Source organism: Diceros bicornis, chromosome 12 (genome assembly GCF_020826845.1).
Source record: "Diceros bicornis minor isolate mBicDic1 chromosome 12, mDicBic1.mat.cur, whole genome shotgun sequence".
Taxonomy (NCBI): Eukaryota; Metazoa; Chordata; class Mammalia; order Perissodactyla; family Rhinocerotidae; genus Diceros; species Diceros bicornis.
In genome coordinates this window covers 31,569,847-31,595,533 of record NC_080751.1, presented here as the reverse complement: position 1 = coordinate 31,595,533, position 25,687 = coordinate 31,569,847, and the positions used below count along the sequence as shown (strand labels likewise).

The following is a 25,687-nucleotide window of genomic DNA, read 5'->3' as shown; positions in this document are numbered from 1 at the left end:
CACAACCATCCATCTCCAGAAGATTTTTCATCTTCCAAACTGAAACTTCATACCCATTAAGCAATAACTCCCCATCCCCCTCTCCTTCTGGCCCCTGGCAGCCCCATTCTGCTTTCTGTCTCTATGAATTTGCCTATTCCAGGTAACTCATATAAGTGAAATTATATAATATTTGCTCTTTTGTGACTGGCTTATTTCTCTTAGCATAATGTCTTCAAGATTCATCCATGTTTTAGCATGTGTCAGAATTTCTTTTGTTTTTAAGGCTGAATAATATTCCATTGTATATACCACATTTTGTTTACCTGTTCATCTGTTGATAGATACTCGGATTGCTTCCAGTTTTTGGCTGTTATGAATAATGCTGCAATTAACATAGGAGTACAAATATCTCTTTGAGACCATGCTTTCAATTCCTTTGGATATATATCCAGAAGTGGAATTATTGGATTGTGTGGTATTTCTATTTTTAATCTTTTTGAGGAACTGCCATGCTGTCTTCCATAACAGCTGCACCATTTTACATTCCTTTTAGCAGTGTACAAGGGTTCCAGTTTCTCCACATCCTTGCCAACACTTTGGTTCTTTTGTTAATAGCCATTCTGATAGGTGTGAAGTGGTATCTCATTGTGGTTTTGACTTGCATTTCCCTCAGGATTAGTGATATTGAGCATTTTTCATAAGCTTGTTGGCCATTTGTACATCATCTTTGGAGATTTCTATTCAAGTATTTGCCCATTTTTAAATCAGGTTGGTTATTTTTTTGTTGTCGAGTTGTAGGAGTTCTTTATATATTCTGGATATTAACCCCTTGTCAGATATATGATTTGCAAATATTTTGTCTCATTCCATAGATTGCCTTCTCACTCTGTTGATTGTGTCTTGTGATGCACAAAAGTTTTTAATTTTGATGTGGCCCAATATATTTATTTTTTTCTTTTTTTTACCTGTGCTTTTGGTGTCATATCTGAGAAGTCCTTGCCAAATACAATTTCATGAAGCTTTCTCCCCGTATTTTCTCACAAATATTTTATGGTTTTAGCTCTTATATCTAGGTTTTTGATCCATTTTGAGTTAATTTTTGTATATGGTGTAAGGTAAGGTAACTTCATTTCTTTCTACAGTATTTTTTATAACTAATTTGGCAGCAAAACCTGACGTGAACTTATATGAGGCTGTTTATTGTTTTCATACATGTGAATATTCATGCACTTCACTGCAGAAATATTTGATTTCAAGGTGCTGCCCCCAACTCGATTGAATGTATTACGTAAGTCCAAAATCCAAAATTTTCTAAATCCCAAAATGCACCTGACCCCAAAAGATTTCAGATATATGGGATGGTGGACCGCTGATGCATTTTTCAGTGAATATTGAATTCTGGAATTTTCAAGCTGGGAGAGACATTGGATGTCAGTGTGTGGAACTCTCACCTTTGGATGAGTAGAATGAGGCTCAGGGTCATTGGCATCTAGCTAACTGTGGGATTAGGGCTCTCACTCAAATCTCACACCAAACTTAATAACAGTGCATTTTGAGTCTGATCATTTTTAAAACAAACTTATGATCTGGGTAAAATAATGAAGCTTAAATGACTTATAGTGGTGGCAAGAAAAGCCAGAAAATAATTCTTAAAGCAAGGCAACCAAAATGAATTACATCTATGGTGATAAAATACTTTGAGTTAATGGTTGTAAATGATTATGTCTAAAGGAGTACAGTAATTATTCACACAGTATAAGATGCATTATTCATTTACTTACCCATTCAATAAACATTTATTAAGCATGTACTAAGTGTCAGATACATGGCTAGGAACTGGATAGGTTCTTCTAAAAAGCATCCTTCGGGCATTTTATTGGAGTTTTTTGTGGGTTTAATTTAACTCCAACACATATTTGTTGAATTCTTGCTGTGTCTAATGAGCTATTAACTCTGAATCTGGAGATATCTTGTGTTAGGTCAAGCAGCATTCCCTCAGCGTTGAGCAAGTCCCCAGGATACAAGGTGCCACTTCTCGCCACCTCCGCTGCCCCTTCGCTGGTCTGAGCCTCCATCTTTCACATAGATTACTGCAGTTGCTTCATAACTTGTGTCCCTGCTTCAACCATTATTCTCAGAACAGCAGCTTTAGAGGGATTGTTCGAAGTCTACATGGGCCAGATTGCATTATTCTTTTTCTCAAAACCCTGCATGATTCCCATTTTCCTCAGAAGAAGAGTCAAAGTCCTTAGGATGGCCAGCCAGCCCCTTCCCCTCCCGCCTTCCTCCCTCTGCCCTGCCTTCTGCTCAGGCTGCTCCTGTCACCTCCTGCCTCTGCATCCGCAGACTGCTCCCTCTGCCTGCAACATACTCTCCCCCGGAACCTGCATGACCACTGCCCTCCTCTCCTTAAAGCCTTTGCTCAAGTGAACCTGCCTTAGTGACCTTATTTAAAATTGCAACTCTCTCTTCCTTCACCACCCCGGGCACTCCTGATCCCCTTCTCCCAGATCTACTTTTCACCTTGTAACAAATAATGTAATTTACATGTTTAGTATGTTTATGGCTGTTGTGTGTTTCCACAAGGGCGGGAATCTCTTTGTTCACTGACCCTCCCAAGCACTTAGAACAGTGCCTGGCACATGGGGGCGCCCTGAAACAGCTGCCAGATGAATGAATGAAGAGTGTGTTGTGTGACTGGAGTGCAGAGCCTTGTGGAGGAGCACAAGTGGCAAGGCTGCAGGGGGAGGAACAGATAAAGCCCTTCTTTTGTGTCAACCTGCTCTGTTCAAGCTTGACCCTTACGGAACAGCAATGGGAGGTCGTAGAAGGGTTTAGGGAGGCAGGTGTCATGGTCAGATCTCCCTGCTCTGGAGTGGAGAGCGGACTGGAGTCGGGCAGGATTGGAGAGGGGAGCCCACGTTATTCTTCCCCACTATGCATTTCTTCATATTACTGTTTTTCCTTCTCAGAGTGCACGGAGGATCATACAGTCCAGTGGTTCTCAACCAGGAGTGATTTTGTCCCCTAGAGGACATTTGGCATTGTCTAGAGACATTTTTGATTGTCACAACTGTAGGGGCGCTACTGGCATTTCTGAGTAGAGGTCAGGGATACTGCTAAACACCTTACAATGACACCTTACAGTGGTAGCCACCACGAGGAAGAATTATCTGGCCCTAAATGTTAATGATGCTGGGATTGAGAAACCCAGGATAGAACATTCAAAAGACCAGCTCTCAAGTGTGCCAACACCCTTGTTACAATAGAGACAAAGCAAGCACATTCTATTCTGGTCCCTTGAGGGGCTTCCTTACTCACCTCTACTCCCATTGCCTCTATCACCTGTCTTCCTGTCTTCCCACCATTGTCCTTTGGGCTGTGCCTCCTGCTTCACTATTGTCCTGCTGAGAAGGTGGAGGCCCTGCCAAGGAACGTGGGCGGGAGCTGGGGATGGTGAGGTGTGCCTGGAGGGAACGTCTGTGGTGATGTTTGTTCAGACTCCCATAGGATGTGGTGTCAGACAAGCAGAGGCTGACCATCTGGTTTGTTCTGGTACTAATTCCTCTGTAAACACTTTTCCTGAGCCAGCCTCATATAAAATCCACCCTGGTGTTCCTTCCCTGGGGTGGAGGCAGTGGGTTTGATGGTGTGTTTCTGTCTTCTGGGGTCCTGTTAGGCTGTGTGGATCTTTTGGAGTTCCTGTGGCTGTAGGATTTTGGATCCTGTGTAGTGGATTTTGAAATAGCCAGGGATTGTGTGAAGAGTAGCTATGAATTCTGCCAGAAAGTCTCAGGTGGAGAGCCCTTGTAAACAGGAGCAGCAGGCTCTGGGCACTTCGTGCTGCTGGTGACCCGAAGACCAATTTAGGACTAGCCCCTGCCCAGCCTGTGGAAAGGCCCTGCGACTCTCCTGCAGCAGCTCCCAGGACCGAATGCCCGCTCTGTGGCGGCCTTTGTGCTAAGCACTCTGCAGGCAGGATCCCATTTAAATCTTAAACAGCCCTGGGGGTCCTGGCTCCTGGGGCATGAGATCTGTGTAGTCTACAGGGCTCCGGTGCTCTGAAGGGCCCTGTGCTTGGTTTAGGGCTTTGCTCTTGGTGCCTTGAAATTCTTAATTATTTTTTAACAAGAGGTCCCACATTTCAGTTTTATATTGGGCCCTGCAAATCATAAGGCCAGGCTTGTCTCCCAGTCATCTGTGCTTAGGAATCCTTGGGGAGATGCAGGTCTTTCTTCCCTCTTTTTTCCTTCAGGTTCCAAACTCTGCCTTCAGTGTTACCCTGGGGCACCCAGGAGCCCCTGGCCCACACTACAGACCCCCTAGGAGGCCTCAGCCACCCCATCCTGAGGGGAGACGGGGGAGGCAGTTCAGAGGTCCCTGCTATTTTTTCTACACCCTCTTCCAACACTCCCTCTTCTGCTTGAGTGAAATCTCTCTCTCTCTCTCTCCTGCTAGCTCTTTTATTACCTTTTATGTCTTTACCCAAGGCGCTCCTCAGTAATGCATCTTTAATAAGGTTAGATTTACAGGAAAAGGCCATTATCTTGTCCTGTTTAATCTTGGGTACCATGTCCTGGGCACATATCCACAGAGAAAGGAGATGCCTTTGTGGGGAAGAGAGTTTGCTCCAGACCTGCACTGTCTGAGTCCTCATTTTATCTCTATCCCTTGCTCACTCAGGGACTTTGGGCAAATAATGTAAACTTTCTATGCTTTAATGTCCTCATTTATTCGACACATATTTACTGGCCCCATGTAGGGCCCAGCGCTGTCCTGGGGCCTCCTCTTGAGTCCTTGTGAGCGTTCCCAGGCGTGTGTGTAAAGCTCTGGGTGCAGGGTGGTAATGTTGGGGAGGACTATTCCTGCCCATTTACAGGGCTTGCTTGTTTGACTCAGAATTGGCTTCTCAAAGTCGCACTTTCTTTTTGACATCTGTTTGTCGGCCCTTGGGCTTTCTAATCCACCAGGGCAAAGTTTTCCAATATGTGACCGAAGAACCGCTGCGTTGGAATCATCTGGTGATGCAGGCTGGAGATCTGAATGTTCAACAATCTAATTGACGTCTGAACATACTAGCAGTGCTTTTCCGTCCAGGGGAGCTAAAAATAACTATGCCTAGTCTCACTCCAGACCAGTTGAGAGGAGTCTCTGGGTGGGGTCCAGGCAACCGTATTTTTAAAAACGCTTTCCATGCAGATTCTGATGCACAGTAAGAGTTGGAGCAGCTGCTCTTGGCCCTTTACCGTAAGTCATGCTTAGGAGCACCACATACAAGAACGCTAAGTACCAACCCCTCCCCGCTGCCAGTCTTCTCGGGCCAAATAATTGGGGAAAAAGGCCATTTTATTCCCCCAAGTAGTTCTTTCTTTGTGTGTTGGATCACAGCCTTTTCTTCTGAGTCTGCAGTGCTAGCACATCAAAATAACAAATAAGTTGTAACTCAAGGAAGACACATACAGCAATTTCTTCATAGCTCTCTGTGCTGATCCCCCGGGGGCCAGAATCTGACCACATGTACAGCAAGTTGTTCTCCACTGAAATGTGAACTTAATAAAAAGACTCGAACAAAGCACAAAAACCTGCTGGTTAAAATAACAACTTATAGTTATTGGTTAATTTCCTAAGGGCCAGACACTGGGTTAAGTGTTTAAATATATTATTGCTTTGAATCCTCATGAGGTGTGAGTGCTGATATTCTCTCCACTTTACAGATGGGAAAACTGAAGATTTGAAAGATTAAATAGCTTGTCATGTCACACAGCTGGGAGGGGATGGGGCTGGAATATAAATCTAGTCCGTGTACTTAACCATTCAATGAACAAGTAGAAAATAAGCAATGCCCTTTAGGTCTGTGATGATATTCATGGACTAGTTCTCCCCATGCCCAGGTTTCAGAACCGTTGCAGAGAGGATTAGAAGGATGCTGTTTCCCACTCTCTGGTTTGAATATAAACTCTGGGCAGAGTGGTGAGAATTTGGTCTTAGAGGATTTTTATGTTTACGTTGGTTGCTCTTCACTGCCACCTGCTGGCTATCTGCACCAAGCACAGGCCAGAGCCCGGCATTTCTCATAGAGGACTGGCAGAAAAGGCCCCAGTCTCCAAAATGTGGACACCTCATCAAATCAGTGAGATGTGAAAGGTCTCCAAAACATGTGCTTTTCCAGAAGAAAAGAGCATTTCTGTGGTTTTAAATAATTAAGATGGGTTTTCCTGCCTCTCTTTTCACTATTGGTAAATTTCTAACCATATTCCAAATAATACCTTGTATTTTTCTGACTCCCAGTGCAGATGATAAAGAAGCAGACAGCTTAATTATTTCCCAATGCAATGGCCACCTCGGCTAGGAAACCATGATTATGTTCCTGTTCTGTGCATTTGTATTGGAGAAGTTAAAACCAAGCCTGGATAGAGAGGAGAAGGGAGCTACTGTCCAAACCTCATCAGGGACCTGCCACTCTGGTCTCTCCAGAATGTGCCTAGAAGAAACTGTGCCGTTCTCTTTACCACTTTGCATGCAGAATGGCAGTTAGGTTCAGAAATGATAAAAACAGGATGTTAGGAAACGTGAATACAGTTCTCTACCCACTGACAAGGTGTCTACAGAAAGTAACTCCTATTTTAAATGGTTATCTTGGAAGTGAGAATGGCTGTGTCCTATCTATCTTTGTAGGTAGACTCCTGGGGTTGACTTGTCTGATGTGGCAAATTACAATTTATCTGTTTGAAGAACAGAGTGTTTATGGAGAGTCTGAGTTGGTCTCGGAGAGAAAATACTCACAACTCATTAAGTTTACGTTGTAAACAATGAAAATGTAACAACTCCATCTCTCATTCTCTCTCCTTCTCCCCCTGCCCATATTTAGTCAGAAATGATCCATATCAGTTTAACTTCATTGACTTTGCCATGTGTAAAGCTTCTCCCTTGGATTGGGTAGTTCAGGGGAACTCTTTTTTTCAAATGAAATCTGCTGTAAAACACAGATTGTGAGGTGCTGAGGGAAAAGCAGCAGTGGGATTCTCAAACTCTGCCTCTTGGTCTCTCATTTCCCCGCCATCTCCTCTGAAGAATCCAAGAACTCCCTGGACACAGCCTGAAAACCCAGCGGGGAGCTGTGTGACTTGACTGGCTCATCAGTTTTGGCTGAATTGGAAAGTTCTTCTTTGTTCCTAAACTTCTTTAAAAAAAAAAAAAAAGACAAAGCAAATGTTTTCAAAGTGTTAACATTTGTCAATTCCAGGTGGTGGGTTGTTTGTTATAATATCCTTGTGCCTTTCTGAATTTATTCCCCAAAACAAGAAGGTAAAAAATAGTGGGGCTGGTGGGGAGAATAAATGTTTGTACACTGGACCAAGTACACTGCTGGATCTTTGGGAGAAGTTTCCATTTTCAAGCCATTTAACCTTATGTGACTGGACACACTATTGGAGGCCTAAGGAGAATCAGCATGCCCATGCTTATAGTGGAGCTGTGGATGCCAGGCCTGTTTGGAAAGGGTCAATCAATGGAATTATAAAGGGATTGTGGTTTGAATATTTTGATAACAGTTAAAAATATATGACATACTGCTATATAATATGTGATATATATCTGTATATATATCGTTTTTATTGAGATATAATTGACGTATACAATTGGATATACATGATTCATATATGTATATTTTGCAAAATTATCACCACAGTGAGTCTAGTTAACATCTATCACCACACATAGTTACAATTTTTTTTCCTTGTGATGAGAACTTTTAAGATCTACTCTCTTAGCAACTTTCAAATATGCAATACAATATTATTAACTGTAGTCATCATGCTGTATATTACATCCCCAGGACTTATTAATTTTATAACTGGAATTTTGTACCTTTTGACCACCTTCACTCATTGCCCAACCCCCACCTCTGGCAACCACCAATCTGTTCTCTGTATCTGTGAGCTTGGGGTTTTTTTGTTTTGGTTTGATTTTTTTGATTCCATACAGAAGTGAGATCATATGATATTTGTCTTTCTCTGTCTGACTTATTTCACTTAGGGTAACGCCCTCAGTGTCCACCCAGGTTGTCCCAAATGGCAGGATTTCCTCCTTTTTATGGCTGAATAATATTCCATTGGATATATATACCACCTTTTCTTTATCCATTCATCCGTCAATGGACACTTAGGTTGTTTCCATGTCTTGACTATTATAAATAATGCTGCAGTGAACATGGGGGTGCCTATACATTTTTGAGTTAGTGTTTTTGATTCCTTTGGGTAGATATCCAGAAGTGAAATTGCTGGATCATATGGTAGTTCTATTTTTAATTTTTGGGGAACCTCCATGCTGTTTTCCATAGTGGCTGCACCAATTTACATTCCCACCAACAGTGCACAAGGATTCCTTTTTCTTCATATCCTCGCCAACACTTGTTATTTGTCTTTTTGACAATAGCCATTGTAACAGGTATGAGGTCATATCTCATTGTGATTTTGATTTGCATTTCCCTGATGATTAGTGATGTTGAGGACCTTTTCATGTACCTGTTGGCCATCTGTGTATCTTGTTTGGAAAACTGTGTATTCAGATCATCTGCCCATTTTTAAATCAGATTGTTTGTTTTGCTATTGAGTTGTATGAGTTCTTTATATATTTTGGATATTAACCCCTTATTAGATATATAATTTACAAATATTTTCTCCCATTCAGTAGGTTGCCTTTTTGTTTTGTTGATGGTTTTTTTTTTTTTTTTTTTTTGCTGTGCAGAAGCTTTTTAGTTTACTGTAGTCTCATTTGTTTGTTTTTGCTTTTGTTGTCAAATCCAAAAAAATCATTGCCAAGAGTGATATCAAGGAGCTTACCACCTACGTTTTCTTCTAGGAGTTTTATGGTTTCAGGTCTTACATTCAAGTCTTTAATCCATTTTGAGTTAATTTTTGTGTATGGTGTAAGATAGTGGTCTAGTTTCATTCTTTTGTATGTGTCTGTCCAGTTTACCCAACACCATTTATTGAAGAGGCTGTCCTTTCTCCATTGTATGTTCTTGGCTCTTTTGTTGTAGACTAATTGACCATATATGCATTAATTTATTTCTGGGCTGTCTATTCTGTTCCACTGATCTGTCTGTTTTTATGCCAATACCATACTGTTTTGATGGCTATAGCTTTGTAATATAGTTTGAAATCAGGAAGCCTGATGCCTCCAGCTTTGTTCTTCTCACTCAAGATTACTTTGGCTATTTGGGGTGTTTTGTGGTTCCATACAAATTTTAGAATTGTTTGTTCTATTTCTGTGAAAAATGCTATTGGAATTTTGATAGGGGTTGCATTGAATCTGTGGATTGCTTTGGATAGTATGGACATTTTAACAATATCAATTCTTCCAATCCATGAGCACAGAATATCTTTCCATTTATTTGTGTCTTTATCTAATTTCTTTCATCAAAATGTCTGATAGTTTTCATTATATAGGTCTTTCACCTCCTTGGTTAAGTTTATTCCTAGGTATATTATTCTTTTTTGGTGCAGTTGCAACTGAGATTGTTTTATTAATTTCCCTCTTAGAACTGCTTTTGCTGCATCCTATAAGTTTTGGTATGTTGTATTTCCATTATCATTTCTCTCAAGGTATTTTTTTTTATTTCTTTTGATTTCTTCTTTGACCCATTGGTGTTCAGCATCATGTTGTTTAATCTCCACATATATGTGAATTTTCCAGTTTTCTTCTTGTAATTGATTTCTAGTTTCATACCATTGAGGTCAGACAAGATGTTTGATGTGATTTCAATCTTTTAAAATTTATTAAGACTTTTTTGTGGCATAACATATGATCTATCCTGGAGAATGTTCCATGTGCACTTGAGAAAAATATGTATTCTGTTGTTTTTGGATGGAATGTTCTGCAGATGTCTGTTAAATCCCTCTGGTCTAACGTGTCATTTTAGGCCAATATTTCCTAATTGATTTTCTGTCTGGGTAATCTATCCATTGATAGAAGTGGGGTATTAAAGTCTCCTATTATATTTTATTGCTGTCTATTTCTCCCTTTAGGTCTGTTAATATTTGCTTTATATATTTAGGTGCTTGTGTGTTGGGTGGATAAATATTTACAAAGATATCCTCTTGTTGGATTGACCCTTTTATCATTATATAATGACCTTCTTTATCTCTTATTAGAGTCCCTGTCTTAAAGCCTATTTTGTCTGATATAAGTATAGCTCCCCCAGCTTTCTTTTAGTTACCATTGGCATGGGCTATCTTTTTATATCCCTTCACTTTTAGTTTGTATGTGTCCTTACATCTGAAGTGAGTCTGTTGTAGGCAGCATATAGATGGGTCTTGTTTTTTTATCCATCAGCCACTCAATGTCTTTGGATTGGAGAATTTAATCCATTTACATTTAAAGTAATGATTGATAAGTATGTACTTATTCCCATTTTGTTAATTGTTTTCTGGCTGTTTTGTAATTCCTTTGTTCCTTTCTTCTTCTCTTGCTCTCTTCCTTTGTGATTTGGTGATTTTCTGTAGTACTATGCTTGGATTCCTTTCTCTTTCTTGTATGTACTTAGGTTTTTGCCTTTTGGTTACCACAAGGCTTACATAATGCCACTTATATTTATAATAGTCTATTTTAAGTTGATAATGGCTTAAGTTCAAATGCATTTTAAAGGTCTACATTTTTACTCCCCTCAACGTTTTATGTTTTTAATGTCATAATTTACATCTTTTTATCCATTAAAAATTACTGTAGTTATAGTTATTTTTACTACTTTTGTCTTTTAACCTTCATACTACCTTTATAAGTAATTAACCTACCACCTTTACAACATTAGATTGTTCTGAATTTTACTATATATTTACCTTTACTAGTGAGATTTATACTTTCATGCTTCCTGTTACTAATTAGCACCCTTTCATTTCAGTTGAAAGTAATCTCTTTAACATTTCTTGTAAGGCTGGTCTAGTGGATGTGAACTCCTTTAGCTTTTGCTTGTCTGGAAAATTGTTTATCTCTCCTTCAATTATGAAGGACAACTTTGCCAGGTAGAATAATCTTGGTTGGTGGTTATTTTATTCAGCACTTCAAATATATTTTGCCACTCCTTTCTGGCCTGCAAAGTTTCTGCTAAAAAATCAGCTGATAGTCAAATGAGGCTTCCTTTGTACATAACAAGTTTTTTTTTTTTTTTTTTTGGCTGCTTTTAAGATTCTCTCCTTGTCTTTAACTTTTGACACTTTAATTATAATGTGTCTTAATGTGGATTGGATTCATCTTCTTTGGACCTCTCTGAGCATCCTGGATCTGAATGTCTGTTTCCTTCCCCAGATTAGGGAAGTTTTCAGTCATTATATCTTCAAATAAGTTTTTTGCCCCATTCTCTCTTTCTTGTCCTTCTGAGGCCTCTATAATGTGAATGTTCATCTGCTTGATGTTGTCTCATAAGTCCGTCAAGCTCTCTTCACTCTTTTTCATTCTTTTTTCTTTTTTTTTTTTTATAATTTTATTTATTTTTTTTCCCCCCAAAGCCCCAGTAGATAGTTGTATGTTATAGCTGCACATCCTTCTAGTTGGTGTACGTGGGACCCGGCCTCAGCATGGCTGGAGAAGCGGTGTGTCGGTGCGCGCCCGGGATCCGAACCCGGGCCACCAGTAGCGGAGCACGCGCACTTAACCGCTAAGCCACGGGACCGGCCCCATTCTTTTTTCTTTTTGCTGCTCTGGTTGTTGAGTTCTACTGCCCTGTCTTCAAGTTCACTGATCCTTTCTTCTGCTTTGTCTAGTCTTCTGTTGAACCCCTTTATTGTTTTACTCAGTTCAGTTAATATATTCTTCAGATCTGTGATTTCTGTTTGGTACTTTCTTACATTTTCTGTTTCTGTTGAAATTCTCACTTTGTTCATGCATTGTTCTCCTGAGCTCAGTGAGCATCTTTATTGACTGTTATTTTTAACTCTTTATCAGGTAGATGACTTAATCTCCATTTTATTAAGGTCTTTTTCTGAGATTTTATCTTGTTTCTTCATTTTCCTTGACGTTGTGTTGGTTTCTATGCATTAAATGAAACAGCTACCTCTCCCAGTCTTGAAGAGGTGGCCTCATGGAGATGAACCTTCTTGTTCAACCCTGCCCTCACTCTTGGTTGTCTCTCAAACCTATGTGATTGTCTAAGAAGCCTACTTTGTTCTTAGTAGGCTTCTAGTACTTGAGGTTGTGCCAAGACCTCAGTGTCCAAAGAGGAGGATCTCAGTCAGCACCTAGATTCATGCTGATTGGAAGCTAGACTCTCAGGCAGCAGCTTTTAAAGTATGCAAATATACCTCTTTCAGGGGAAGACTAGGAGATGGACGTTTCTGTCTAGTCCCTCTGCTCTGAGCCCTGAAGGGATAGCCAGTTAAGAACTGTTTCTTTGTTTATTACTGTCCTGTTGAACCTGTGAACACAAGCCCTGCTGGCCACCAGAGCCAGACTACCAAGGAATGTGTCCTCTGGGTGGCAGCCAAAAAAAGCTGGGGTGCCAGACATGTACACAAGCTACTTTCTTGGAAACACTGATGACCTGGGACAGGGCAGAGGGAGAATACGATGATGGCATCTGCCAGGCTCCCTGGTCTCTGGAGAGAATTGCAGTCAGCCCCTAGATATGTGTTTAATTAAGAGTTTGCCTCTTTGGCCACAGCTATGAAGATAAGTTAATAGGCCTCTTGCACAGAAAGACTGGGTATCTCAGTCTGCTGCTTTTCCTCTCTGCCCTGGGAGGAGTAGCGGGAGTAGCCAGTTAAGAACTGTTTTTCTGTTTGTTACAGTCCTGTGGGACCCATGAACATAGGTACCACTGGCCCCCAGAGGCAGGCACTCAAGGGGTGACCCCCAGGCAACAGCTACAAAAACTGGAGTGTCACACATATGCACAGGCTCTTTTCCAGGAGATTCCAGCCAGCTGGAGTGAGGCAGAGGGAGAGTGCAAAGATGGCACCCTCTGACCTCCTCAATCCTTGGCGAGTATTTCAGTATGCCCCTAGCTGTTTGTTAAGTTACGTACTTGCCCTTCAGGCCAAAGCTTTAAGATAAGCAAATAGGCCTCTTTCCCCAAAAGGCTGGGCATTTAAGTCAGCTGCCTCTGCACCTGGCCCTGGAATGTAGCCATGATGAGCCCACATAAATCCTGTAAGAACTGTTTCTCAGTTTGCTATAGCCTTGTGGGTCTTGTGGACTCAAGCCCCATTGGCTTTCAAAGCTATATGTTTTGGGGGCTCATTTCTTAGGTGCAGGTCTTAAAAGTTGAGGTGCCAGATGTGGGATTCAGACCCTTCACTTCTCAAGGAGAAGCCTGGAGTTATGAGTTCCCTCCAAGTTGTGGGTTGCTGCACCGGTGTTGGGGTTTATGGGGAGGCTGTGTCTCATCTTCTTCTGTTCATTTTGATGTGGATTTTTTCTCACTCAACCAATGTGTAGGAAGTGATCAGATAATTTTTGGGTTTCTTTCAGAGGAAATTGTTCCAAATGCAACTGTAGATTCAGTATGTCCATGGGAGGAGGTGAGTTCAGGATCCTCCTATGTCACCATCTTGAACTGGAACCTCATATATACCATTTTAGTTGGTTTTTGCTGTGTAGATATCTGCTCATAAATGTCTGGCTCCTCCTTAGAATGTAAACTCCATTAGGGCATGAGCCTGGCTTGTTCACTGAGCTCCAGTCTTGGGCATGCATAGGTGCTCAATAAAAATGTTTTTGAATAAATTAATGAATATATCCCTCTTTCTTTGAATGTTCTCATCGAGATTAGGTGTGTTGTCTCTTTTTTCTTAGTATCTTCAAGGACTCAAGAAATGTTTTTAATTTTGATGTTGTATTTTATTCATTCAACAATTCTTATGGAGCATCTACTATATGCCAGCTGCTGTGCTCTGTACTGAGGATACAGCAGTGTATAAAACTGAGAAAACTCTTGTCTTCACAGACATTAGAGAAAATGGACAATAAATGTAATATAATAAACAAGTGAATTATTTGATATTTTTTTGCTGATGTTGGAATATAATATCCCTCTTTACTTCCTATTTCTGAAGAACAAAGTGCTATACCTTTTCTGTAATAAAATTATAGACGATGCAAAGCCTGCTGGGGAGACAACAAATTCACCCCCCTTCCTGGAGGAAACAGGAATATATTAATTAGTGAATGGCAACTAAACCTCTGAAAAGGCACGGGAAAGAGATAAGGACAAGAAAGGGACAGTGACGAAAGGATTGTTGCTACAAGGCAGTTTCCTCCACAGCGGGCTGCCTGCCCTGTCAGCCTGCCATCTTATCCCGACTGCTTTCACCACATATCTGTCCTTCCCAACCTTGAAAGCCCGTCATGATGTTTGCAGTGGAGGATTTTGAGTGATTGACCCTGAGCTAGCTGTTGCCAAGGTATCCCTACTTACTACTCACAGCAGGAATAATAAATCTGCCTGTGTGCTGTCTCCTTCCATTTCAAGACACATAACAATGAATTCAGAGCAGGGAGTGAAGAGAGTTATCTCGTGTAAAAATAGCCTTAAAATTACTTTTTCCTAAATGAATGCGTTATCTCATTTGATCCTTTCAAGACCACAGTGAGTTAAGATGAGGATTTCAGTTAGTGTCCGTATACCCCCAGTTAACCTTGCTATAGTCTCAGATGTAAAGCAGGACTAGAGCCCATCTTAGCATTTGTCCTGGATTTTTTTTAATAGACTTTATTTTTTTAGAGTAGTTTTAGGTTCACAGCAAAATTGGGTAAAAGATATAGAGAGTTCTCATATACTCCTGCCCCCATACACACAGCCTCCCTGACTATCAACATCCCCCACCAGAGTGGTACATTTGTTACAATGGATGAACCTACGCTGACACATCGTTATCACGCAAAGCCTATAGCTCAAATTAGGGTTCACTCTTGGTGGTGTATATTCTACGGGTTTTGATACATGTATGATAACATGTATCCACCATTACAGTGTCCTGCAGAATAGTTTCATAGCCCTAAAAATCCTCTGTGCTCTGCCTATCTCTCTGTCCTGTACTTTTCATTTTGTAATAAAGTGTTATTAGAATTTTATATTTGAAATTTTTTTTTTTTTTTTGGTGAGGAAGATTAGCCCTGAGCTAACATCTGTTGCCAATCCTTCTCTTTTTGCTGAGGGAGATTGGCCCTGGGCTAACATCTGTGCCCATCTTCCTCTACTGTATATGTGGGATGCTGCCACAGCATGGCTTGGTAAGCAGTGCCTAGGTGCACACCCAGGATCTAAACCTGTGAACCCTGGGCCACCGAAGCAGAGTGTGCGAACTTAACCACTACACCACTGGGCCAGCCCCTGAAAATATCTTTGCTAGAGCTATTTAATAAGTCTTTCAACATAGTAAAACTATTTTCTTGGTTAATAAATAAATATTTCAAAAAATTATGTCAATTTAATTATTTTTAGAGCCTCCATTTATTTGCACAGGGTCCCAATTTGGATGATAAATTACATGGTCTCCATAATTATAGTCTACATTTTATGGGGAGAAAACTGGTCCCCAGGGAGAAAGGGACTCCCCCTCGTGTGTCTGGCCCATCAGATGTAGAGCAGGACTAAAGCCCACGTTCTTTGATGTCTAGTACTTTCTACACCAAAAACAAAATGTCAGCCAGAGAGGCAACTCAAATCTCAAAGATTATCACATCCTTACCCTGTTTAAACTAGTTATGAAAGTGGGATTGCTTCTGTATTTCTAATTCAGACATGAGAAAATTCTCCATGTAAGTAAATAAATAGTGAACCCAGTAAGGAACAGAACAGACTACAAGAAATCTGAGAGATCAAAACTCAGGCAGGCAAGTGAAGACCTGCCTAGAGAGGATGAAATACCAGAGAGGTGGAAGGTTGGATTTAGAAGGAGTACTGTGCTTTTAGAGAAGATTTCATAAATTAAGTGAAGAATAAGATCTTCACTGACAAATGTTTGACGATATTTTGAGACTTAGAGTTTCATTTGCATATTTCTGGGATGTGGTGCATCTGTTTATCCAGCAGAATGAGTCTAGGTTCTGATCAAATACATACTAAACTTGCCTAATATGAATTAACCATTCTATAGTATCACCCACGTATCATTTTAATGCAATGTTAACATCCTAAAGATTGAAGTGATTATTAACTTCTCCATAGCAAATCAGATGGAAACTATTTCAAAGAGGATTAGGTTTTCATAAAGAACGATTTCTCTTCTTATAGTCACTTTAAGATGTGTTTAAAATATATCTGGCTGTAAAAACATACAGTTACCCTAAGTCAGACAGGGAAGAGCGATCACTCTTTCGCAAAACAGATCCCAAGGGACTAGGAAAACGACGAACGCATAAGGAAGTGGTAAATAACCCTGTGTATTATTTACACTGTGTATTATTAACACTGTACACTGTGTAAATAACACAGAATGATGTGTGGAATTGATCCTGGTGAAAGGGTATTTACTTTAGGTATTTCCTTTTATTTGTAAATGTGAAGATAAGCTTTTATTTTACTTATTTATTTTTGTCAGGCCTCTCTATCCGGAGTGTGTGCTGGAAAGCAGACCGCCTTCTAGCAGGGACCCAGGACAGCGAGATATTTGAAGTGATCGTGCGAGAGCGGGATAAGCCGATGCTGATCCTGCAAGGCCACTGTGAGGGGGAGCTCTGGGCGCTGGCCCTGCACCCCAAGAAGCCACTGGCTGTGACAGGCAGTGACGACCGCTCTGTCAGGTGAGGCCCCAGCAGTGGCCGTCGTCACCTTGCTGGCTTCCCTGGGATAACAGATTTATTTTGCTCAAATTTGGTTGTTACTTAAGAGAAGGATAAACTGCAGTGCAGAACTGTACAATTTGCAAATGGAATGTTAAGACATTTAGCTCAAAACAGTTGGCTTCTTGGCATTTTGTCGTTGCCATCTTTCTTTGGCTCCATCTTAAGTCGTGAAAACGTTCTTAGAAGTGAAAATACACTGCTACTGGTTAGACTGGCTTCCCTTTCTCTTTCAGTTGAAGATGTGAGCTAAGCGCACTCATCTGTGATAAGATCATGTCTCCCCCTTGTGCCTTTGGTCCTCTGCAGGGGGCTACACTGAGATTTCACAGTTTAGTTCAGACACTCATTCATCACCATTAGAACTTAAATTCTGATTTTCAAAGTTGTCTTCAGCACATGGGTAAATAATTATTTCTTTGTAAATACTCAGGTGGAATTTTGAACATGGTACCCAAATCAAAGGAAAGTGCTAGCTCCTGAGAAAATATGTAATTTTATTATGGCCTCAGGAGCTCTTGCCATGAATCATCTGTTATTCTTTGAGAGCACGACATTGCGTAAAATGAGCAAAATGAGTATGCTTTCAGTATTCTTGTGACTGGAAGGACTGAACATCTGATCTGAAAGTGTGAGGTGAAGACTGTGACACTGATTTCAGTATTCTTGTATTTATCACTGAGCTTTAAATGTGCTCAACAACCAACAGGCCAGAAAGAGAGGGAGTGGAGAAAGAGACTGATTGATCAGTTGATGGGTTGATTACTGTTTTTGGCTTTTAATAGCTAAAATAGAACATTGTAAACTAGACTAAAGGTTACTGCTTCCCCCTGCCCTTATTCTGTATGTTTGTGAATCTGATCAGGATATAAGCAGTATACTCATTATTAAAGTATAAATCCAAAAATAAATCTATTTTTTAGTCTACCAAGCATTAAAGCCTCACCAATCTGAAAATCAATGAAAACTACAGTTGTCTCCTCATGTGACATAGTGTTTATGTGGCTTACACTTCTCTTTACTCACTTCCTCCTCTTCTCTTCTTTTTCCTTCCATTATCCTGAGCTTTCCCTGAACAGACAACACAGCGCCACCAAGTTATTGAAACACCTGAGAAACTTGATTCATACCCATCCAGATAGAAATGATTTCAAGAAAGTCTTTGGCTTTTGTCTTTTATCAAGTGTGTTGAGTCTCAGAATTGCAAACATCCCCAAGGAGCCCCCTGACCGCCAGAATTTGTCTTATTCTCCTTGACCATTCATTTGGCTAAAATTTTAAATGTAATTTTACACTGAGTATTGACATTTAGAAAGGGTGTAAGTCATCATTTCTTGAGAAAGATTAGCTTAGTGACTTTATAAAGATAGTACAGTTTACTGAGGAGTGGTTTCTTCATGCTAGTAAAGCAAAGCTTACATTGCTTAAAATAGTACAAGGCTAAAAACAGCATGAGGTTATGAATAATGGACGAGGTGTTGAAAGAATAGCAAAAGCTTTAGGATGAACAGTGCAGGCTGCCTAAGAGATCAGTAAACTATTCACTGTGCGCTCTGCATTGTAAGGAGCGTGCCCTCATCCCTCCTGATAGCAGAATGCATTTGGAGAAACTGCACCACATGTGACTTATTCTTGCCTCTCCATCGCAGAACTCTAGTTTCTCGGTCCCCCTAGTAGATACTGTTGTTTGTGTGTTAAGAAAAGACTGTGTCTTAAAAGTACTAACAAATAGCGGTCAGATACCACAATTGCAACTAACATGTAAACCCTTAATTGTATCTCAAATATTTAATTCCTGTTGACTCAATTTGAGGTGGTTGGATTAGATGTTCCAGGGCTGCTGAAAACTGTGTGTTAGCTGCACTTGCCCCTTGACCTCTGTATCTCCAGCAGTAGCTGTGCTCATCAGCCAGGGGCACTATGAAGTATCTGCTCCCACCAAGAGTGGACCTGTCAGCAGTGGGGCACCCAGGGAGCTTGTGAGGAATGACAGCATATGACTGTGCACAGCCAACTTTGGAACCATCCCGGGCAGGGGTATTGTTCGTTTTTCTCCATCTCAGATACGTTTTCTTTCTGGGAAGGCCAACATATGTAATCTGTATTTCAATCTATGTGTGGTTAAGTAACACAGTTACTAGAAGGGTACTCATATATTTTTTAAAACTAACAATAATAGCATCTAGTAGTACTTCTTACCCTATAAGTGTTATTAACAACTATTGGTATGAATAAAGAACAATTTTTAATTTCCAAAGAGAAAAGTAAGATTGTGTGTGAAGTGGTGTTTAAAATTTCCTTATTTATTTATTTTATTTTTGCTGAGGAAGATCTGCCTGAGCTAACATCCATTGCCAATCCTCCTCTTTTTTTGGCTTGAGGAAGATTAGCTCTTAGCTAACATCTGTGCCAATCTTCCTCTACTTTGTGTATGGGTCGCTGCCACAGCATGGCTGACAAATGATATAGGTCCATGCCTGGGGTCCAGACCCACGAACCTGGGCCACCGAAGTGGAGTGCACCAAACTTTAAGCACTACGCCATGGGGCCTGCCGCTAATATTTCCTTGTTTTATGAATCTTAAAATCTTTGACATGTTATCTCATTTTATATTTCTTGCTAGGTATTTAAAATAGTGAAAATGACCCAAAGGTAGAATAAATACCTTCCCAGATTCCCAGATATGCCATGAGGAAGGACGCTAGTGTGAAGTTACTGCATCCTTTCTTGTTGATACCACAGAGTGGTGACAGGCCTTCCAGACTTGAGCTGGCTCATGACCATGAGAAGTTGGTTTTCTTTTGTTCTTTACTTTGTTCTTGTGTGTAGGCTGTGGAGCCTGGCTGACCATGCCTTGATTGCCCGCTGTAATATGGAGGAAGCAGTTCGCAGTGTGGCTTTCAGCCCTGATGGATCTCAGTTGGCCCTGGGCATGAAGGACGGCTCTTTCATTGTTCTCCGAGTCAGGCATGTACTGATATTGAAAGTGATATTAGAGATGACCTTTTGTTAAAATTAATTCTGGTCATCGGCACATGTGTGTGGTGATGGGTTGTAATTAGTATTTGGGTGTGAACATGATGTAATCTATGCAGAAATAGAAGTATAATGATGTACACCTGAAATTTATACAATGTTATAAACCAATGTTACTGTAATAAACAAAAAATTAAAAAGAAAAAAGAAAAAAAATTAATTCTGGTCATAATGTATGCCAGGACACTAGGAAAAATGCATTTACTCTTTCAAATAAAAGCACTATAGATTCACAACCCCCTATGTGTAATTCTGAAATCCAGATACTCTGAAAATCCAAAGTTCTTTGGTAACTTGTTTGGCAGCACAGCCTGACCCAGTGAACTGATGTGAGACAGTTTATAGTCTATTAACCTCTTAGTAGGAATAATCATGTATCGTGTGATTTGCTGCAAAAATATTAATGTGTTTAATACGAGGTGCTGCCCTAGCTCCTACTGGGGATGTTCCATAATATACTATGTGAGAACCTTTCTAAAATCCAATGAATAATGAATTCCCAAGCTCGTCTGGTCCCAAGGGTTTTAGATAAGAGGTTATGGGCTTGTAGTAAACCAAGAAAAGAGGAAGAAAGAAGAAAGCAGTCTCCAGCAGTACCAGATCTTTAGAGGTGAGCTTGAGTAAAAGATTTCTTCCACCTAAAATTGACAATAAAATAGAATATTTTATATTTGTTAACATCCTATATTATTTTACTGGACAAAAATTATGACCCACCCATATAATTCCTCTGAATGCATTGGTTGTTCTTTTGGCTTACACATTTTGTGATTATAGAAAAGAAATGCAGCTGTGAATTAGATACTAAATGTTTTGCACATGGAAAATTCTATCTAGCTTTGAAAAATGCTCTTGGCACGGTTTATTACACTAAAGTCTCATTACCAGCCACACATAACTTATTACCAAATTGGTGGGCAACATTTTCTTTCTCTGCTTCATGATGTGTAAAAAGATAGCCAATTACCAAATTTTCTTTTTGATGGACTTCCCAAGCCAAAAAAAGAAAAAATTCCCCCACACCTATTTTATGACATTATAGTAAACTATAATGCTATTAATAAATGATAACAGGTATGGGGAATTATTATGTGGAAGCAAATATTTGGCACTATTTATGCATTCAGTTTATTTTGGAGTTAATGAAGGCGTCGTTACTGGCTTGGGGGACCTGCTAGTCGTAATCCTGTCTCATGGTTGTAGAAAAAGTTCTCAGTGAGCTTTCAAATAAGGGCAGAAATTCTTACCGGAGTCTGATCAGAAAGGATACACAATATTCCAGTGACTGAATGTATGCATTATTGACCTTTCATAGGGAAAGTTAAATAATTACATGAAAATTTAACATTAAAAAAGTAATTTTCCTCTTCTGCTTTTTGGACTTGCTCTTTTTGCAATAATAAGCTTATCAGTCACTAGTTTCTTGTTCTTAAAGTATAAAAAAGATGGTTTATTTTTATGCTAACCCTGATATATTTTACCTTTCTCTATGACATATTTTTAAACAATTTTAGAAACTCAATTTTTTTTAACAAAAAGCTTTAGAGGAAAAGAATATCGAATTGAACATGAAAGCAAATATGCATTTCATTAAATTTTTTTGTTGTTTTTATTTTGGAAGCCCAAAATATTATTTAAAGTGTTTATTAATTTTTTCTAAATTGGCCGTAAACTGCATAATATGTTTTTCCTCAAAAGTTAACCCTTTAATTCCTGTAAGTTTTCTCTCCCTTTCAAAACAAATTTTTCTCTGACATACAAACTTTAAAACATGACATGGGGTTCCTATTTCTGGATTTGCTGCCCATCACTTTGCTTTTTATTCTTACAGAGATATGACAGAAGTGGTTCATATCAAAGATCGAAAAGAAGTCATTCATGAAATGAAATTTTCTCCAGATGGTTCTTATCTCGCAGTCGGGTCTAATGATGGCCTAGTAGATGTCTATGCTGTTGCCCAGCGGTATAAGAAAATTGGAGAATGCAACAAGTCCCTTAGTTTCATTACGCACATTGACTGGTCTTTGGATAGTAAATACTTGCAAACCAACGATGGTGCAGGAGAACGACTGTTCTACAAAATGCCGTGTAAGTTGTGCAGGCACTGGATGTTTGTGAAAAGCAAGACTGAACCACATGCAGAAGCTATATGAGAAGCTCGTTATCACCTCAGAACGAGGAATGTTTTCTGAAACAAGACCCTCAAATCACAAACTCTCAAAGAAAAGATTAATACATTGGAACAAATTAAAATAAAAAATTACTACAGCAACAAAAGAGACCACAAATAAAATGAAATGACAAGGCATAGACAGGGCATAAATACCTGCAATTATTATAATGGACAAAGGATATATTCCTAGAATATATAAAGCATGCCTAAAGATAAATGAAAGGAAAAGTATCCTAGAAAAATACTAAAAGTTTGAGGATCACAGTCCTCATTTACTGTTATGGCTTTAGTCTCAAATCTGTGTTCTTCATAATTGGAGGCATTTATTATGTGATTATTTCGTGAAATATGCTAATTGGGACTAAAAAACCACAATTTTTTAGTAAAATGCTATAACTTTTGTGAGAGATTCACTGACTTATATAATACTCATTTAGTGACATTTAGTTTGTAATACTAAAATGTCATAAATAAAAGACAAATTTCTGCATTATAATCTTTACTGAAAGATTTTTTAAATGTAAGAGGAAAAATTTAATATTTAACATGAATCTTGTCCTCAAATTATTATATTTTATCTTAAGAATTTTATTGAAAAATTAATCTTTACCATAAAATAATGTATAACATATAACTTTAGCTTTTTTGTGTGTGTGTGTGTGAGGAAGATCAGCCCTGAGCTAACATCCATGCCAATCCTCCTCTTTTTGCTGAGGAAGACCGGCCCTGAGCTAACACCTATTGCCAATCCTCCTCTTTTTTTTTTTTTTTTTTTCCCTTCTCTTTTTCTCCCCAAAGCCCCAGTAGATAGCTGTATGTCATAGTTGCACATCCTTCTAGTTGCTGTATGTGGGATGCCGCCTCAGCATCGCCGGACAAGCGGTGCATCGGTGCGCGCCCGGGATCTGAACACGGGCCCCCAGTAGCGGAGCGCGCGCTCTTAACCGCTAAGCCACGGGCCGGCCCCATAACTTTAGCTTTTTAAAGAATCTCTGCCCCATCAAATTCATCAATGCACCATTACGAGGTGCATATTTCTTTACATCTACTTTCTTTGCTTGATATTATTTCATATACATTTTCCATATGTGAAAAAATATGGAACACGTTTGTCTTTTGCAATAACAAATTAACATCCTTCTTAGTGACAGTTCATGATTTGCTTTCTCCTTCTCCTGTTATTGAGCATTTGGACTTATTTTCAGTTTCTTTGCTGGTACAGACAGTGCAGTTCCAAATATCTTTGTACAGGTGGGATTTCGTCTTTTGAGTTACTTACTTGGACTATATTCTCCAAAGTGGGAACACTGGGTCAGAGACTATATTCCAACTATATCAACCCTCTGATTTTATGGTATTTTTAATGAATTTTTATATAACGCTGTTACAGTCCAGAATTTCTGGGTGCCAATTTGACAATGTACCAGCAATGTACAAGAGCACCTATTGTCACAGATTGTTTATTTGAAAATATTTATTTATTTTGGAGGGGAAAGTATGAGGTAGTACACTTAATTGTCTTGATTTTGAATTTTAAAATTGTGTATGGCTAAACGTTTCCCCAAGCATTTCTTTATCTGTGTTTCTTCCTTTGCGTGCTTCCTGGGGACGTCCCTCACCAGCTGCTGGTAGAAACTGGGTATTGTGCCCTTTGAGAACATACCTGGCACAATTGTCGGGACTATTTTCCCCAGCCAATTACATTTATTTCATCAAAATTTCATGGATTTTCATTGTCTAACACTTATAAATTTAAATAATAAAATCTACTAATTTTTTAAACTAATTTTTTGAGACTGAATTTTAAAAAATTACTTCAGTGGTCCTTTGAATTATGAAAAGTAGAAGTTCAGAATAAACTTTTTAAAAACCTGGCAAAGTGGTAATGACTAAATATGATAATGTGTAATTTAATAAGTCATTTCATCAATAATACAAAGAGTAATATCAGCTGTATCTAAAGTCAAGTAAATATTAGTATTTGAGACATTACATTTAGTACAGTGATCATTTTCTTTCTCTTCTCCTTATGTTTGTTTTGAACATGTATTTTCTTTAAACTCTACTGAAAAAAAAGTCACCGGGTGGGTAAAGAGATTAGAATCTATAGTTCCCTTGATTTATAGATGTTTTAAAACAAAGGTTTTAGACGTCTATAAGAAGAATGAATAAAGTAAACTAGGATATGCTTTTTATTTAAACATAGTATTATATTTAAATTTATTGTTTTTTTTCAGCTGGGAAGCCTTTAACAAGTAAAGAAGAAATCAAAGGGATTCCCTGGGCCTCGTGGACATGTGTGAAAGGTCCAGAAGTGAGTGGAATTTGGCCAAAATACACTGATGTCATTGACATCAACTCAGTGGATGCAAATTACAACAGCTCAGTGCTGGTGTCTGGAGATGATTTTGGACTGGTGAAATTGTTTAAATTTCCTTGTCTCAAGAAAGGTAAGGCCAAAAGAGATGTTTCACTGAAAAAAGATTTAATCTGGAATGTATATGCAGCATAATTAAGGCTTATTTTCTTGGTGTCTTTTCCTGCAGACTATTCACTTTATCTTTATATTCATTTTAACTCTTTAATACTGTTAAGTAGAACGAGGTGTTGATGTCATTTACTTTTGACATTCTAAAATATGAGGTTTTGCAAATGTAAGACAGAATTTGTTAACAAGTTATTACTCACCTTTTTGTGATTCGTAAGCTTCATGTTTCACATTTTAAATGTCATATTTTATTTTTATTTATGTAAATAAATAGTCATAATTTCAATTATATGTATTACATTAAAATATGTAATTAAAATTCTTTTATGCTTCACAGCTAATTGTGCTTATACATGGAAAGCAAAGAAAATCCTTTTAGATCTATTTAAAATAAAATCTGAAAGTGATGGTTTTGGTGACAATACAGTTTGTGGACTTCTTGTCATAGCACTAATTTTGCAAACCAGATTTACATAACTGGTGAAATTTTTGAGAGAGAAGTTTGATTAAAAACAACCCTCTCTGCCTTCACATTGTATTATCTTGTTTGTTTTATTGTTGTTAAAATCTTATCACTTCAATTTTTGTGGCACCTTTAGGCTTTGTACAGTGTGACTGAATTAACCATGTAATGACTCTATCCTCTTCTTCCCTCAAAAGTTTAAGCAAAGCCCATACACAGGCTTTTCTGAGACTGCCCACTTGCACCCTGAATATCTGATTTTAGAAAAGTAATCAGTAGGGACGTGCTGTTGCCTGAAAACTCTTTCACCTGAACGATTTTTAGATTAAGCAAGGAAAGGGATTGAAAAATGTAATCAGAAAGTCATTTTCAGCTAACTGGCAGTTTTGAAGCAGTGACAATTATGGTACAAAATTGAACATAAAATGCGTAGCAAAACCACCATCACTTACACTTGATAAAATGGCCATCAGTTTAAAATGCTCAAGGCACAAAATTGTCAAAGTGCCTAATTCAAACTCTTCTCTCTCTCCCTAATGGGTCTTTTGAGGGCATATCTTGTTAGATTGAGTAATGTACTTGCAGAAGGTAAGTTAGGTAACCAGAAGGTATCTGGGAATTCAGAAGAAACATCACTGGGGTCAGAAGCAGTAGTAGTGGTCTCAGTGTCAGGACTTGGGAATAAAGTTAACTCAATGAGAGTTGGTATTTCCTATGTATCACCAAGCCTCATAGAGTAGACTTGGGTCTGGAATATAGCACTGGAAAC

The 25,687-nt window shown here is 39.0% G+C and overlaps 1 protein-coding gene across 8 annotated transcripts in view; it reads left to right on the top strand.

Annotated features, from left to right (window-relative positions):
- Positions 1-25,687, top strand: part of EML6 (EMAP like 6) — a 263,596-nt gene that overhangs the window by 130,714 nt on the left and 107,195 nt on the right. For all 8 annotated transcript variants that reach the window (XM_058551235.1, XM_058551232.1, XM_058551233.1 and 5 more), the window contains 4 exons: positions 16,518-16,719; positions 19,588-19,725; positions 21,626-21,882; positions 24,205-24,417. In XM_058551235.1, the coding sequence (XP_058407218.1) occupies positions 16,518-16,719; positions 19,588-19,725; positions 21,626-21,882; positions 24,205-24,417 (810 nt within the window). The remainder of the gene's footprint in view (positions 1-16,517; positions 16,720-19,587; positions 19,726-21,625; positions 21,883-24,204; positions 24,418-25,687) is intronic.